At 39.7% G+C, this 13183-nt stretch overlaps 2 protein-coding genes across 8 annotated transcripts in view; one reads left to right on the top strand and one right to left on the bottom strand.

Moving 5' to 3' along the window:
- Centrocortin (cerebellar degeneration-related protein 2-like) overlaps positions 1–9687 on the top strand; it is a 28533-nt gene extending 18846 nt beyond the window's left edge. For 2 of the 4 annotated variants that reach the window (XM_083099685.1, XM_083099675.1), the window contains exons 2-7: positions 4218–4330; positions 4583–4731; positions 5379–5565; positions 5687–5961; positions 6119–6272; positions 7837–9687. In XM_083099685.1, the coding sequence (XP_082955811.1) occupies positions 4218–4330; positions 4583–4731; positions 5379–5565; positions 5687–5961; positions 6119–6272; positions 7837–9099 (2141 nt within the window). In that variant the 3' untranslated portion in view covers positions 9100–9687. Of the gene's footprint in view, positions 1–3152; positions 3430–3481; positions 4056–4217; positions 4331–4582; positions 4732–5378; positions 5566–5686; positions 5962–6118; positions 6273–7836 lie in introns of those variants that run through there. The other 2 variants (XM_083099699.1, XM_083099694.1) reach the window with 2 other exon arrangements.
- LOC145971747 (uncharacterized) lies at positions 2893–12865 on the bottom strand. Of its 4 annotated transcripts, none has more exons than XR_014438964.1 (9): positions 12689–12863; positions 11774–12177; positions 11434–11651; positions 11290–11345; positions 10941–11163; positions 10655–10863; positions 4207–4393; positions 3704–3907; positions 2893–3542 (listed from the first exon to the last, which is right to left on the bottom strand). XR_014438964.1 is itself a non-coding variant. In XM_083099745.1 (7 exons), the coding sequence occupies exons 1-7, from the start codon at positions 12760–12762 to the stop codon at positions 10279–10281; spliced, it is 1263 nt and encodes a 420-aa protein (XP_082955871.1). In that variant the 5' UTR covers positions 12763–12865; the 3' UTR covers positions 10033–10278. The 4 variants fall into 4 exon arrangements, 2 of the variants coding, with proteins under 2 accessions (XP_082955871.1, XP_082955881.1); XR_014438965.1 differs by having other exon boundaries at positions 3704–3901; XM_083099745.1 differs by lacking the exons at positions 2893–3542; positions 3704–3907; positions 4207–4393 and adding an exon at positions 10033–10357 and having other exon boundaries at positions 12689–12865.
- Positions 12866–13183: the final 318 nt, after the last annotated feature.

Genomic DNA, 13183 nt, shown 5'->3' with positions numbered 1-13183 from the left:
AGACGGAAAACGATCGGCGTGATATTTCGACTGGATATTACGACCCGACGACCCCGACGTCAGTCGGAATGGAATCTATAAACCCCTCTCGCCGTCGTACTTTCTCCTGAGAATGTTCCGGCGAAACGTTATTAATCTCTTCATCGACCACCGACAGGGAGCGGGGAAGAGGGACGAGGAGGGGAAGCGGGGGAGGGAACAAAACCGCCTATTGTTATTGAGATTTGAGCGCAGGTGCACCGGCTTGACCTTTCGGGCGCATAGGAAAAGTGCGAGACGTTGCCCTGGCCACGTTTTGTTATCCGTTTTGTGTATTCGAGACGTCGGTCTCGCCCGCGAAACGAGTTTCGCGCTTATCCTTCTATTTGGACTCTGTCCCGTGTAGGAAATTCTTTTATTAGTCCTTTTTTTTTCACATCGATGCAACGTGCTTTCCGTTTCGAACGCGTGATTTATCTACGCCTCGGCGGCGTTCAAAAACTAAATGCCATTACGCAATATCCTTCATATTTTACAAGGATCGGCGTAAAAGTGACTTTCACCGTCGATGGGCGACGAACGTAACAGATCGAGAATCGTTAGTTCCCGGCGTCTCGCGTTTCGGCTCGAGAAACCGCGGGGGTTAATCGCAGCGTCTGATATTTGCCGACAGCTGACGACTGATATTTACGCCGCGAATCAAGTCCCCCCGAGTCACGCCGGATAATGAAGTCCCGCGAACGTAATGACGAGAAAAAGATGGGCCTTGTTACTCGCGTCCGCCGGTGACCTCGCGAACCCGATACAGGCGAGGTGCTTATTTCGTGATTAATGTACAAAATGTGATGAGAGGCAGAGTACTATTTCCTGTATACGTCTATTTCTCTTAAATGCATATATTTGTATGAGGATAAGAGTACTAATTTTGGATTATTAATGGAATAAAAATTATTATTTTCGCCCAGAAGAATGTGTCAAATAATATGAAAATAATAATTATGAGAGTGTACTTAATCGTAAAGAATATTTTATAATTTTGTTCGATTTAATTATCGTTTAATACTTGTTATTTTTATCTAAATAAAGTAATATGAATAAAATTATTTATGTTAATAAAAATAAAATTGTTCTCTAATTTTCTATACATTTTAAATGACGCGTACGCCACAACACGCGCTCATTTCGCAGTTAAAACAATGTCTACAATATTGGTAGAGAATAAACAACCGCAAAGATTATTTTTTTCCGTTAGATTTAATACACTTCCTATTCTAAAAGCCTTGAGACTACAATCTTAATATTACATTTTAATGAACTTTTAAACAAGAAAGTTTATATTTTAATTTATATATATTACTTAATTGTTTATAGATTATTTATAGTATATATTATTGTGAAGAAAGAAAAAGTGGCAATTGCTAAAGATTAAACGGAAATTGTGTAGAATATTTAACGGAAAAAAATACACATAAATTATTTTTATAATAAATGATCCAAAACTAGTACCTGTTTCACATCTAGTTTCCTTATTTTGCGTTTTATCTCCCTCGCTAAACGCTCGAGAATTATCTCGTTTTACGAATCGTTAATTTAACTTAAATTTTAACAGAACCTGTCATGAATCTGTCGTCACTTACGTGAAATGAACCTTGTGTATCGCTCGTGCGATTTCCCATTGCAACGGTTGGTTTACCGCTGACCATGTCATTAAGTCGAGACGTCGATGTAACGGCAAATCATCAAATGCGAAAAGAATAGAATTTGATGTTGGCTTGTCGATCGTTATATTGTCTTATAATAACGTGCGTTTTTCATGATTGAATAACGAGGCTACTGGGCCGATATTTTCGGAAATCGTTACAGCGCAAGATTTTATAGACTGATTAGAAACGATAATTTGCAGAGATCCAACCGAATAGAATACCACAAAATTATAAAAATAATTACTTACAAATTACAATATTTTTATAAATTCAATTTCTTTCTTAAAAAGTCTATTTCTTGCAGTGTAATAAAGTATAAAAAATTTCTTTTTGTCAAAAAATTTGCTCTAGTTATTTTTTAATTTTTATAAAAAACATTCGTGAATCATATGATCAAGTGTCTAATCGCTTTTTCAAACTTATCTCGCATTTCCCGCAACATTTTCATCCCCTCGAACAAGTCTGCGTGACATTCAAAGTGAAAGCTTCGAATCGCATATGCACGTGCATAATAAACACGTGTCTGAAAGCTTATGTTTAATGTTCAATGTTCATTGAGGACGGCGAACGCGTTAAATGACATCGGATGCTCTCATGTTCCGTTCCATGTTCTCTTCTCTGTTACCAGTATTATATCCAACCGTCGCGTTTGCCATTATATTTAAGTGGATCAAGGTTCCGTCAACTATTAACGCAACGTAACTAAACGTTTACAGCAACCTGCGAGGCTTAATCACTGTTATTTCATCGGTAGCCGCGCGCACTCCAATTAATTCATATTACATCCACGAAAACAATGGAACAATGAGGATGGCTGGTCTTGGCCAGATTTCCGCGTCACCCTTTGATCCTTCGAGCTATTTTTAGCCGAGCAAATCTTGTAGCGTTGTTTTGATGTCGGCGGAAAAACGCGAATATAGAACAAAACTTGATCTTCCTGAATCTTTAAGCGACCGCGAAAGACTCTTCCCCATCAAATCACCCTTCATCGTCAACCTACAGCCCCCATTTTCTCCGGCGTGCGCGCGAGCCATACAAGTGGGACACCTTCTCTTATCACGCAAACGACGGAAACGAGCCACGTAGAAAGGCGATATAAGGGAAAGGAAGAGGATCCCGCACGCGGAGTGAGAGTACACCTGGAGAGCGTTCAAGGAACCGAGTGCTCCCAAAAAAAAGGGGGGACAAAGAAACTGATTTTTCTGTCAGAGTGTGTTCAGAATGAACATTTTTGTTTACGGTTAGCGCCACTTTCCATATACAAGTACACAAGGGAGGTCAATGGCCATAGGTCTAATTTACATCACCGCGCATACCGCGGACGCGCTGTCCAAAATTTAAAACCACTTCTGGAAAGTGGTTATCTGGCAACAAAGTGAGATCCCTTTCGGGACGAAGATAAAGAGAGACGGGGCACAAGTCGGGCCCAGAAGCGCGAGGGTGGGAGGGAAAGGGAGACAAGAGCGAGACAGGAGAGGGAGTTGGATTAACGCGTACGACGTTCGGATCGGGCTGGCTACCGCGGAACCGCAGAAGACCGGCTGCCTTCGAAGGAACCGGTTGCGCGTGTGTCGCGAAAGGGGCAACGAGTCCGGGAGCTGGCAGGCCCATCACGAGCGAGCCATGAGCGGCCAGAGCGTGGACGTGGTCTGGGACCCGCAGACCCAAACCAACTCGTTAGAGGGCTGGGATTATTCTATCGAGCTCGCGTATCTCAAGAGTCTTAAGGTCTCCTCTTCCGAAAGTAGTAAGTAAACGCGAGAAGGAAAACAAGTGCGTAGGGATCCGTGCGCAGAAAATTGACGGTGTTGTCGACAATGTCCACGTATCGGGGGTGATGCCAAAAAGACACGATGTTCGCTGAAAAGAACAAGTGATAATATTAGGAGACATTGTGTAAAAAATTATGATTAGTGTGACCGAAGGATAAAAAATATTTCTACTTTACACCGCAAACTCGATAGAAACAGCTACATCTACGAATCTATTTTCTTGTATAAATCAATCGAATCTGTAAATACCTCCGACGATTTTGCGATTGTGCGTCCCATCGCGATTCTATCCCAACTTGACGCATCTGTGAACTCCTCGGGTCGTTTCGCAGCGAAAACGAGTAAACGGTAACCGCGGTTGCTTGCTCGCTACGAAGGTCCTTGGCCCTTGGGTCGGTGTCAGAATGAGGGAGCGCGAACCGGAGCGTTCGCTCGGGAAGCAACAACCTGCAACTATCGCGCTTCATTGTCATTCGGAGCCAAGCCAAGTCAATTTTAATTCCGTTGACATTAGACATTTCTTTCGTATTTCTCAACAAGTTCATGGACATGAAGCGATACGATGAACCGAAACGTGCAAGGTGTACCGTGAAATTTTTCGGTACACATATTTTATCATCAATTTGTTTAGAATTACAATTTTCTTCGCGTATAGAGATTTTTCGGATAAATCGAATATCCGTTGTGTGCGTTGAAAATATTTTTTGATTCAAAATAAAAAAAAAGTGTTTGTATATAAAAATGCGACTTACGTTCTGCGTAGATCTTCAATTGGCGGCGGAACTCGGCAAAACTCTGTTGGAACGGAACAAGGAGCTGGAGAACATCATCAAGCTGCATCAAGCTACCGTGGAGGAACAAACACAGGAGATCGAGGTGACTATACGTCTCGCAGTAATTTGTGTGTAGTTGTTATACAATTCGAAGGCTAATTATCACCTGAAACACACAAACCGCATAGTTAAATAATTTAAACCGATAATAGTCATTTACAAATGTTTACAAATGTTATTTTTACAAGACAATCGTACCGGTAAGAGAATTCAAACCACGACAATCGGCAGAGTCGTTCAATCTCGAAATTGCGTTACATGATAAATATGTATTCGTCCTTTTATCTGTTTATAGTATATGAAAAAACAGACCGCCGCTCTGAGGGAGGTGAACAATACACGGTTGAAAGTCTACGAGCAGTTGGAAGTTAGCGTGCAGGATTTGGAACGTGCGAATCATCACCTGGTGATCGAGAACACGAGCGATAAGAAATTGATCAAAAGGTAGGTATCTCGACGGGATATTTCTCTTCCTTTGCTTTCCTTTTCTTTTGCTCTTTCAATGTTGCTCCTCTTCGATAAATAGACGCGAAACACTTTTAAGTAGCAAAGAAAAAGACGAAAAAAATTTATAGCTTTTTCTCAAGATACTGTTTGAAACTTATTCAAGAGATACTGTTTGAAACTCTGAATAAAAAATATTCTGCTGGAAGTACTGCGGAGAATATAGTTTGAAAAGCACCGGCGAGAGATATCTGTTATTATATCTTACCAGTTTCTTATTGTATCGACCATGTGAACCGTTCTAAGCTCACCTTTCTAAATGCATAATTCATTACCATCTGATACAATTACACTTCATGTAAAGTCATTAAGCATTATTTTCCTATTTAACATTATTCTAATCTTCCGATGCAATCTATTTCTCCCGAGAATAAGTTTTTTTTTCCTTATTATTAACGATGCGTTCACGTGCATTTTTTAAGATTCAGAATCGAGAATTCTCGAGCAAATCGGAATGTCGCCTCGCTACGCATTTCTTGCCAAGCGAGGCGGCACTTCATCAAACATATGTTGTCCCCATCGGGATGATTGTGCGACTATAATGTTTCGAAATAACAATAATAATAATCATTGATTTGCGCGTCTAGCCAATCCGTGACTATTGAGAATCTGGAAATAAGATGCGAGGAACTTCAAAAGAAGATTGACGACTTGACCGGACAGTTGCGCCAACGGGCTGCGAGCCTGTCTAGGAGTAATAATGCGCAGCAACAGCAACAGCAACAAAATACCAAATGGGAAATTTCGGATACGCAAGGTGGCAGCGAGAAACAGGTAAGCGTATAAATATTACTTCATCTTGAATCGCGTTTAAGCATATTTTAAACTATGCAACTTGAGATGTCTCCAGCTTCTAGCGGAAAGAATTTATAATGCGATGTGTTTTCTCCTTCAGAGAGCTGCCCCGAGTTCGCCAAAGTCCTCCCAAGAGATTATCGTCGCGACCACAGCGAGCGATCACGAAGAAGAGATGACCGAGTTGCTAAGACAGTTGCAGGAAGTGCGCAGCCAAAGGGCCAGAGAGCAGAAGAAGGTGTTCGAGCTCAGTCAGCAGTTGACCACCTTGTTGCAGGAGAATAGCGCGTTGGAGGAACAGTTGACAGAGTGTCGTAATAAGGCGCAGGACGTGAAGAGCCTGCAGGACGAAATTAACACTTTAGAGGAAGTCAGGTACTCTTCTCTTCCTTCACATTGCTCGTTTTCCACGCATCTAATCAGAAAATAGAGTTCATTTATCGTACGCACCTTAAAAAGAATCTCAATCTCCATAAAACGAATTGATTCATTCCGACCCACTGACGTAAGATTTTGCGAAATGTCTTTACAGACGAGGTCAGTTATGCGGGCGATGTCTGCGCGGTATGGACACGAGAACGCACGACGAACTCTCCATCATGTTGGATCAAGAGGAGTACGATGACATAAGCGTGGCCGAGTCGTTGATCAGCGAAACTCAGCGCGACACTGAACAGACAGTCCAGGTATTTTCTATCTCCTCTCTTTCTTTCACATTCGATTCACTCTCGCGAATCTCTCTCTCTCTCTCTCTCGTCATCTATCCGTGTTCGCATGATGAATCTTCTTCTTCTATATCACATGTCGCTTCTTTCGACCGATTGTCCGCGCTTGCTTAGAAGTCCCATAGTAATTCTCTTTTGTCTGCTTTAGGAAATGACAAACTTTGCGAAATACGAGTCAAAGACGGCACGTAAATGGTATAATCCGCTGTTGTGGAGGATATTCGCTTGTACGAGAGTGCCGTTGTTGTTGTTTCATTTTTCCGAAGCGATCGTCTACGTTAGCGTCCGCTTCATCGTTCCAATTGTACTCGTGCCTCTCCGAGTACCATCGTTTATTTTTCATAGAATGTCATTGATTGTTCTTAGGTTTTGGCTATTTAGACGCCGGAAATCGAAGATCCTTTAATTCAGCATGCTAAACGCGCAAAACGATCATTAATCGAAAAAATATACGTTTGATTTCTTGACTCCCGATGAATAACGGAAGAGAAAATGTATTTCTTACAGAGTTTGCTTTCTTTGTTATTTTAGTTATAATAGTTATTTACTCGTGTTGCTTATTATTTATACATGTACATTTAAAATATCATATGAGGATTTTAAATGATGTTATATATTAATGATGTTATATGTTAATAATGTTATATATTAATTATATATACATATTAATATATACATGTTATGTATAATATGTACATTTAAAATGTCATATGAAGATTTTAAATGATATGTTACATATTAATATATACATATTGTAAGGAAATGATATGTTACATATTAATATATACATATTATGATAAAGAAAGGATATTACACATTTATTTTATCTAAATTATTAAAGAGATTTGATTTTAATATTTAATAATTATTAAAAAATTATTAAAACTTAAAGTACTTCTCCCTAATGAACATTAAGACACTTATGACGTCCCGTATTAAAATTGCGGCAAATCTATTATTCAATTCTCAAAAATTATTAAGACTTTTCGATATACTTTGACAATATTACGAGTTTAGAGTTTAAGCAAATGTAAATATATGTGCTTATCGCTATCATTTTGAGCATGATAAAGCTTTTGTATCGAAATCACTGCGTTTCTAGTCGAATTACTATCTCCGATTACTTTTGTGTATAATGTACAAGTGCCAGATTTATAAGATATTAAATAAAATACCTTTTCTCATGGAACTTTGTTGTAATTTTTAATATCCTATAAATCTGGCATGTGTGTGTATGTGTGTGCATATCTCCCTTTCAGTCATTCTTTGTTTCTGTGCACAATATCTCACATTTCTTACTATGTAGTAAATTGCAGTAATCTCTCGACGAAAAGATAAGTAAGAAAAAATATTGACCTTTCATATTAGCATAAAAAATAATATTTATAATAGATTTTAGATGGTATAATCCGATCGCTTTTTTCCTTGTTCTTTGAATAACATTTTTAATTAAATTCCGATAATTCGTAAAATTATATCCTTCGCATAATTCCAACTGCACATATGTTAATTACCTTGCATGCAGGATACAGGCAGCAAGAACGAGTGTACGGATAAGCTGGATAGCGCGAACCCCTATCGAGTACTGGTGGAGAAGTATCAAGCCTTGTTGGAAGTGCAGAGACACTGTCAGCCCCGTCGAAAGGATGCACCCAATCCCGCGTGCATGTCGTTGCAGGAGGAGCTGGAGATGTCTGGAGAGTTCAACAATTTCTATTCCACCGAGAGCGCCGTTGCCGCTGGTCCGGAATCGAACAAGATTGCCGCTTCACGAGCTAAAGTGCCCGACAATTCCGGCAAGAAACCCTTCTCAGCCACCCCGACAGATTTCTCCGAGGCCGAGACGTCGTCCTCAGGCTTCTCAGATGAGACGAGCAACAAGGCGACGCAGACGGACGGCAGGCCGGGCTCGTTCCTGTGCTCCATCGCCGATGGCGAGGACTGCAAGTTTAGCATCTACGACGACAACAGCCCCTTCGAGAGCAGATTCCGCAAAACGCCCGAGTATCGGCAATTGTTCAGCGAGATCTTTAGCGTCTTGAAGCGAGCGGCCGAGGCAAAGGACGAGGGTGAAAAGTTGCCATTGTTGGACGATTCCACCACGTCTCAGACTACGTACGACACATCGTTTCAAGAGGAGAGCGAGGCGACAGACGACAATCAAAGCGTCATGTCCTCCATGGTGTCATCGGTGGTTTCGGAACCGGTCTTCAGCCGAGTGCAATCCGCTTGCAGCCCACCCAGTATCAAGAACGATCAACAAACCGATAACAACAAGTCCGGTGTCGATGCAAAACAACAGCCCGATAGCAAAGATACAGGCTGCAGGATGGACTACGTGTCTGTTAACTTGCGTATGCGTAAAAAGTCTTCGGCGAAAAAGAACTTCGCCAAGAGAACGCATTACAACGATCGATCAACTACGCCAGACGTCATCCCAACGACGAATCCGAAATTCGTGCCTCCCAAGCCCAATAGTGGTGGCCGAAGGAGATTCAAGCCGTTCAATCCGGCCGAGCACGAGCACACGAGTACATGGAACAACCACGTATATTCGGCGACAACGCGATCGAGGGACAACAAAAGGCAACAGCATACGTGTGCGCGCGGCTCGAGCGAACAGCAGCAGCACAACAATTACGAGTACAGGGACTTCAAACCTAGCACGGCGTCCGAAGAGGTGGCACGATTGAAGCGACTGGAGATGTCTTACGCGGAGGTCCTCCGGACGCCAAACAACAAGTCTCGAACTAACAATCATCATCATCATCATCATCGTAGGAGTTAAACAGGACGACGGATCGAAGCGAAGGAAAGCAAGATGTAGAGTTTTATATTTGATTTCAATTATATCTCTGTTTTTCTCTCTTTCGGACTAAGATAGAGCTCCGCGCGTTTGGTCCACATTATTCATTCCAAGATGGAGGTTCAGTATTGTTTTGTACTTGTAAATATTCGACGACGCGGACGTGTAGCGTAGCGATAACTTTTTTAGGCACTAATTAATCGCGTCGACGTTAGTTTTAAGTTTCGACATTTCGTATATCTCCTCCCCTTCCTTCCATACGGCGAGATGGCGATTATTGAGCGCTGTTACGGTGCCGTGCATGTTTACGGAGAAGAGAAGAAACCTATTTATATGTGCCATTTACTCCTCGTGTCAAAATCCGACTTCCAATTCCAAAACTGCTCGCACCACTCTTCGCGATAACGTATGTCTATACTTTCTCCCCTCTTCCCTCGGAGGAGAGGTGACCCTTAGTGCATGTCGGCAGCAGCAGCATGCGCGCGGTGTTAGCTTTTGTATTTTGTAGGTATGAATATATTGTGATGATGATGTTGTACGTATATAAATAAATTCTTTATCGTATCATAAGTCGCGTTCTTCCTTGCGAATTGTTCCATAGGATTCCTATAAAACCAACCATTATTGAATTGGGAAATAAACATTTATTTCTTTGCGTTTGCTTCCATAATAAATAGGACTTAACTTTTTTAATTATTTTCAACGATTAGATGATATTTTCAATTGAACGATGCTGTCAAAATCCTTGTAATATTTTAATCGCCTAATATAATTTTCTATAAGTGATACATTCTTAAATAACAAAGCTATAAATAAAAAGTGCCATATATAATGTAAAAGAAGAAACGTTCTCTCATATAAAAATGACGAGGATAAATCCGCGGACATTCTAGTATCATAAAGATCGCATATAGATTGAAGATAATGAGTGGTACAAGTTTATTTCATTGATACAATTGCAGATGGGAATCGGATTCGCGCACGTATATGCGCGCAAATTTTCCACGCGCAGGTACGATTTGCATACCGTCTCTTCTCTATTCCCTTTCCCTAAGATTATTTTGCGTTGATGATGTCTTAAATATACATGTGACATTTCCCTTTTTAATATTTCTTATATCAAAAGCATTCATATATTCATTAATACGGTAATATATTCGATTAAGAATCATCAAATAATGCGCGATGCACCGCTCCTAAACTCGGTTGTACATAACTCGAGCTGACACTGCGTCTCGATCTGTAGGAAAGAAATTGTTGTGAAGAAAAAAGGAACTTGTCCTCCTTTCAAGAGTAACATATTTTAAGTAAGATTATTTTCTATATGTTTCAAACTTTGAACTACTCGCTGCAGCCACAATAAATTTTATGACATTAGATGCAAATAATTAAGTTAAATTATTTAACACGACACCGAAATAAATAAGTTTGTATTGCGTTTCGATTTAGAGTGTCATCACAATTCAGCAAGATGTTAAAATAGAACACAGTAGAAACTGTGCATTTTTTAATACATATACAAAAAATTGTAACTCACTCTGTAAGAGATCGCACGGCTGGTCCAGTTGGATTGTTTTTTGGTCGTGGATTAACAAGAAGGCATTTCATCGGATGGCCATCCAATTGTCGATTATGGTAAGTTTCGACTGCTTTAGTCGCATCCTTCAATGTCTTATAAATTACTTCCGCCGTGCCTGGGCGAACTAATCTCGATACCAACAATTCCCCTACGTCTTCAAATAATTCCTATAAAATACAATTTTTATTGATATTTTTAGTGATACAAGCGCGAGCAATTTCAAAAATATATTATTATACCGCACCTTGATATCCTCTTGTGTGACGTTTGCTTGCAAATTAGATACTACAATTCGATAACCCGTTGATTGCGTCGATGAACTAGATGAACTTGCTTTCGGTCGCGATAAAGCGCCCATTATTCTCGATTTATTCACAGATGAATCAAGACGCGATTTAACTCCTACATCTCGAAGACTTCTGGAATCATAATACTTGGAATCTGCAGTTTCTTCTGCCAAAATTGTTCTACAATCAGAATCATAAAAAGCATATGAATACATCTGTTTATAATCAATTGATATTTAAGGCATTTGTGGTATACAAAAATGTTTATAATCATTTTTAGAAATTATGTGTGACTTAGAAATCTACCTTGATTTTGTCCCAAAACTCCAGTCTTCCTTGTAAGGAGGCGAAGCAGTCTTGGTCTATAAAGAGATAAAAAATTATAAAAATTAAATTAACTACAAATTGTAAGAATCTTGTGTAAAAGATTTTGACCACAAAATTGCTTACCATTGAAGAGCGTGGAACAAGTTTATAATCTCTCTGTCTTTCTCGTTCCCTCTCTATATCAGATTTCCGCGTTGGAATCCTAGTCACATTAGTGCTTGTAGGCTTCACCCAAGAATAGGGAGAAGTCGGAATATTAAATACAGGGGGTGGAGGTGGTGGTGTTGGTGCGTACTCGTTACTCACAGTCCTTCTCAATGAAGAGGAATCCATTAAATAGTCTGGAAAAATAAGTTGCTGTTTTAATGTTTTTCATAGAATGTTTCTAAAATACATCAAAATATGTGTACATATGAGTACATTATTAGAATATTCACATACTGTCGATATATGATTCACATACCACCATTATAATCCATACTCATTTCTCCTAAAAAATGTGGTTCGGGGAGGGAGGGTGGTCTGTACCCTACCACTCTCGTGGGAGCCGGTATATTTGGTGGCAATACGTGTGGCATCAGAGGCGGCACCTTGTTCGTCGATAACGAAAGCCTGCCATTTCGGCCGGTTTTTCGCGAGATTCCAGAAAGCTGAACATCCATCTTTTTATATTGGGACGCTCGAATCTTGTCCAATTTGAGTCTAGCATCGCTCTGCTTTGCTATTTCCGCAAGCTTGTCTCTGGCGTCGGTCAGTTTTTCACGATTCTTCTGTATTATTTTAAACCGTGCATCCGTAATTATGTGCGAGCCACGTCCTCTCACAGAACCATTGGCGCGTGAGCCTCTGTTGAGTCCTCTGCGAATTCTATGCAATAAAATAAAAAATATAGTCGATTTTTTTTTCTCCTTTCACTTTTTACCAGTATTAAAATACCAGTATTAAATAATAAAATACCAGTATTAAAATCAATTACAAAATGCAATCAATAAACTTGAATTTTACTCAAAATTTTAAAATCATTTTTATATAAATTATTATATATATATATTTGTGGATCATATGTCATTGTACAAAGTACATAAACAACATTATACTATCATTAAGGACGTTCGATTAGCAAACAGATTTTGCTTTTGGGCTACTTACAACATAAGTCACTTATTATATTATAACACTATATACACGTTAATTTATTCAGGCCGATAAAGATATTGAACAAATTAATGCAAACGGAAAAAAGATACCGAGAGAGTCGAGATTTCGAGTTACAAAGTGATAATCTCTCTCGGCCGCGATTGTGAAGGTTATAAATTTATAGCGGGGAAAAGCGGAGCTAAAGAGGATTCCGTTGAACAGTTAGATGAATTTGTCTCACCCTCCTCTGCCTCTCATCCCTGATGATTTCGACTTTTTAATAATGTCATCTAAACTTAGGCCCATATCAGCCATACCGTAAAAATTCGATTACGCGGATACACACAACCGAATCAACCGAATTGAAGAGTTGATCGACTGCAGTTTCAGGTTACGGTTACTAGCGTAAGACTCCGCTTCGGATTGGAGGGTTGGGCTCTATAGTATATCGGGCGAGCCTAACGTATTATCCTATAGAAAATCGGGCCGGAATTAAAAAGAGACATGTGTATTCTTGGGAGGATCTCTGTCTCTTTTTACGCTATATTATTTCAATTAAAAACACTTCTCATCAGATATTTAGCGATACAGCAGGGCCTCTCACAACATATTTAAATTTTCAATTTTGGTAAAATATATATAAAGTAATATTTTTGACCATAATACTATATATAATAATATGAACCAATAAGCAAAGTTCTGACAAGATAGCGATCCATCCAGCATCTATTATCCT

Source organism: Camponotus vicinus, unplaced genomic scaffold (assembly GCF_025532165.1).
Source record: "Camponotus vicinus isolate PSW18456_S1 unplaced genomic scaffold, iyCamVici1.0 SCAF_1, whole genome shotgun sequence".
Lineage (NCBI taxonomy): Eukaryota > Metazoa > Arthropoda > Insecta > Hymenoptera > Formicidae > Camponotus > Camponotus vicinus.
This window is presented reverse-complemented; position numbering and strand designations above follow the sequence as displayed.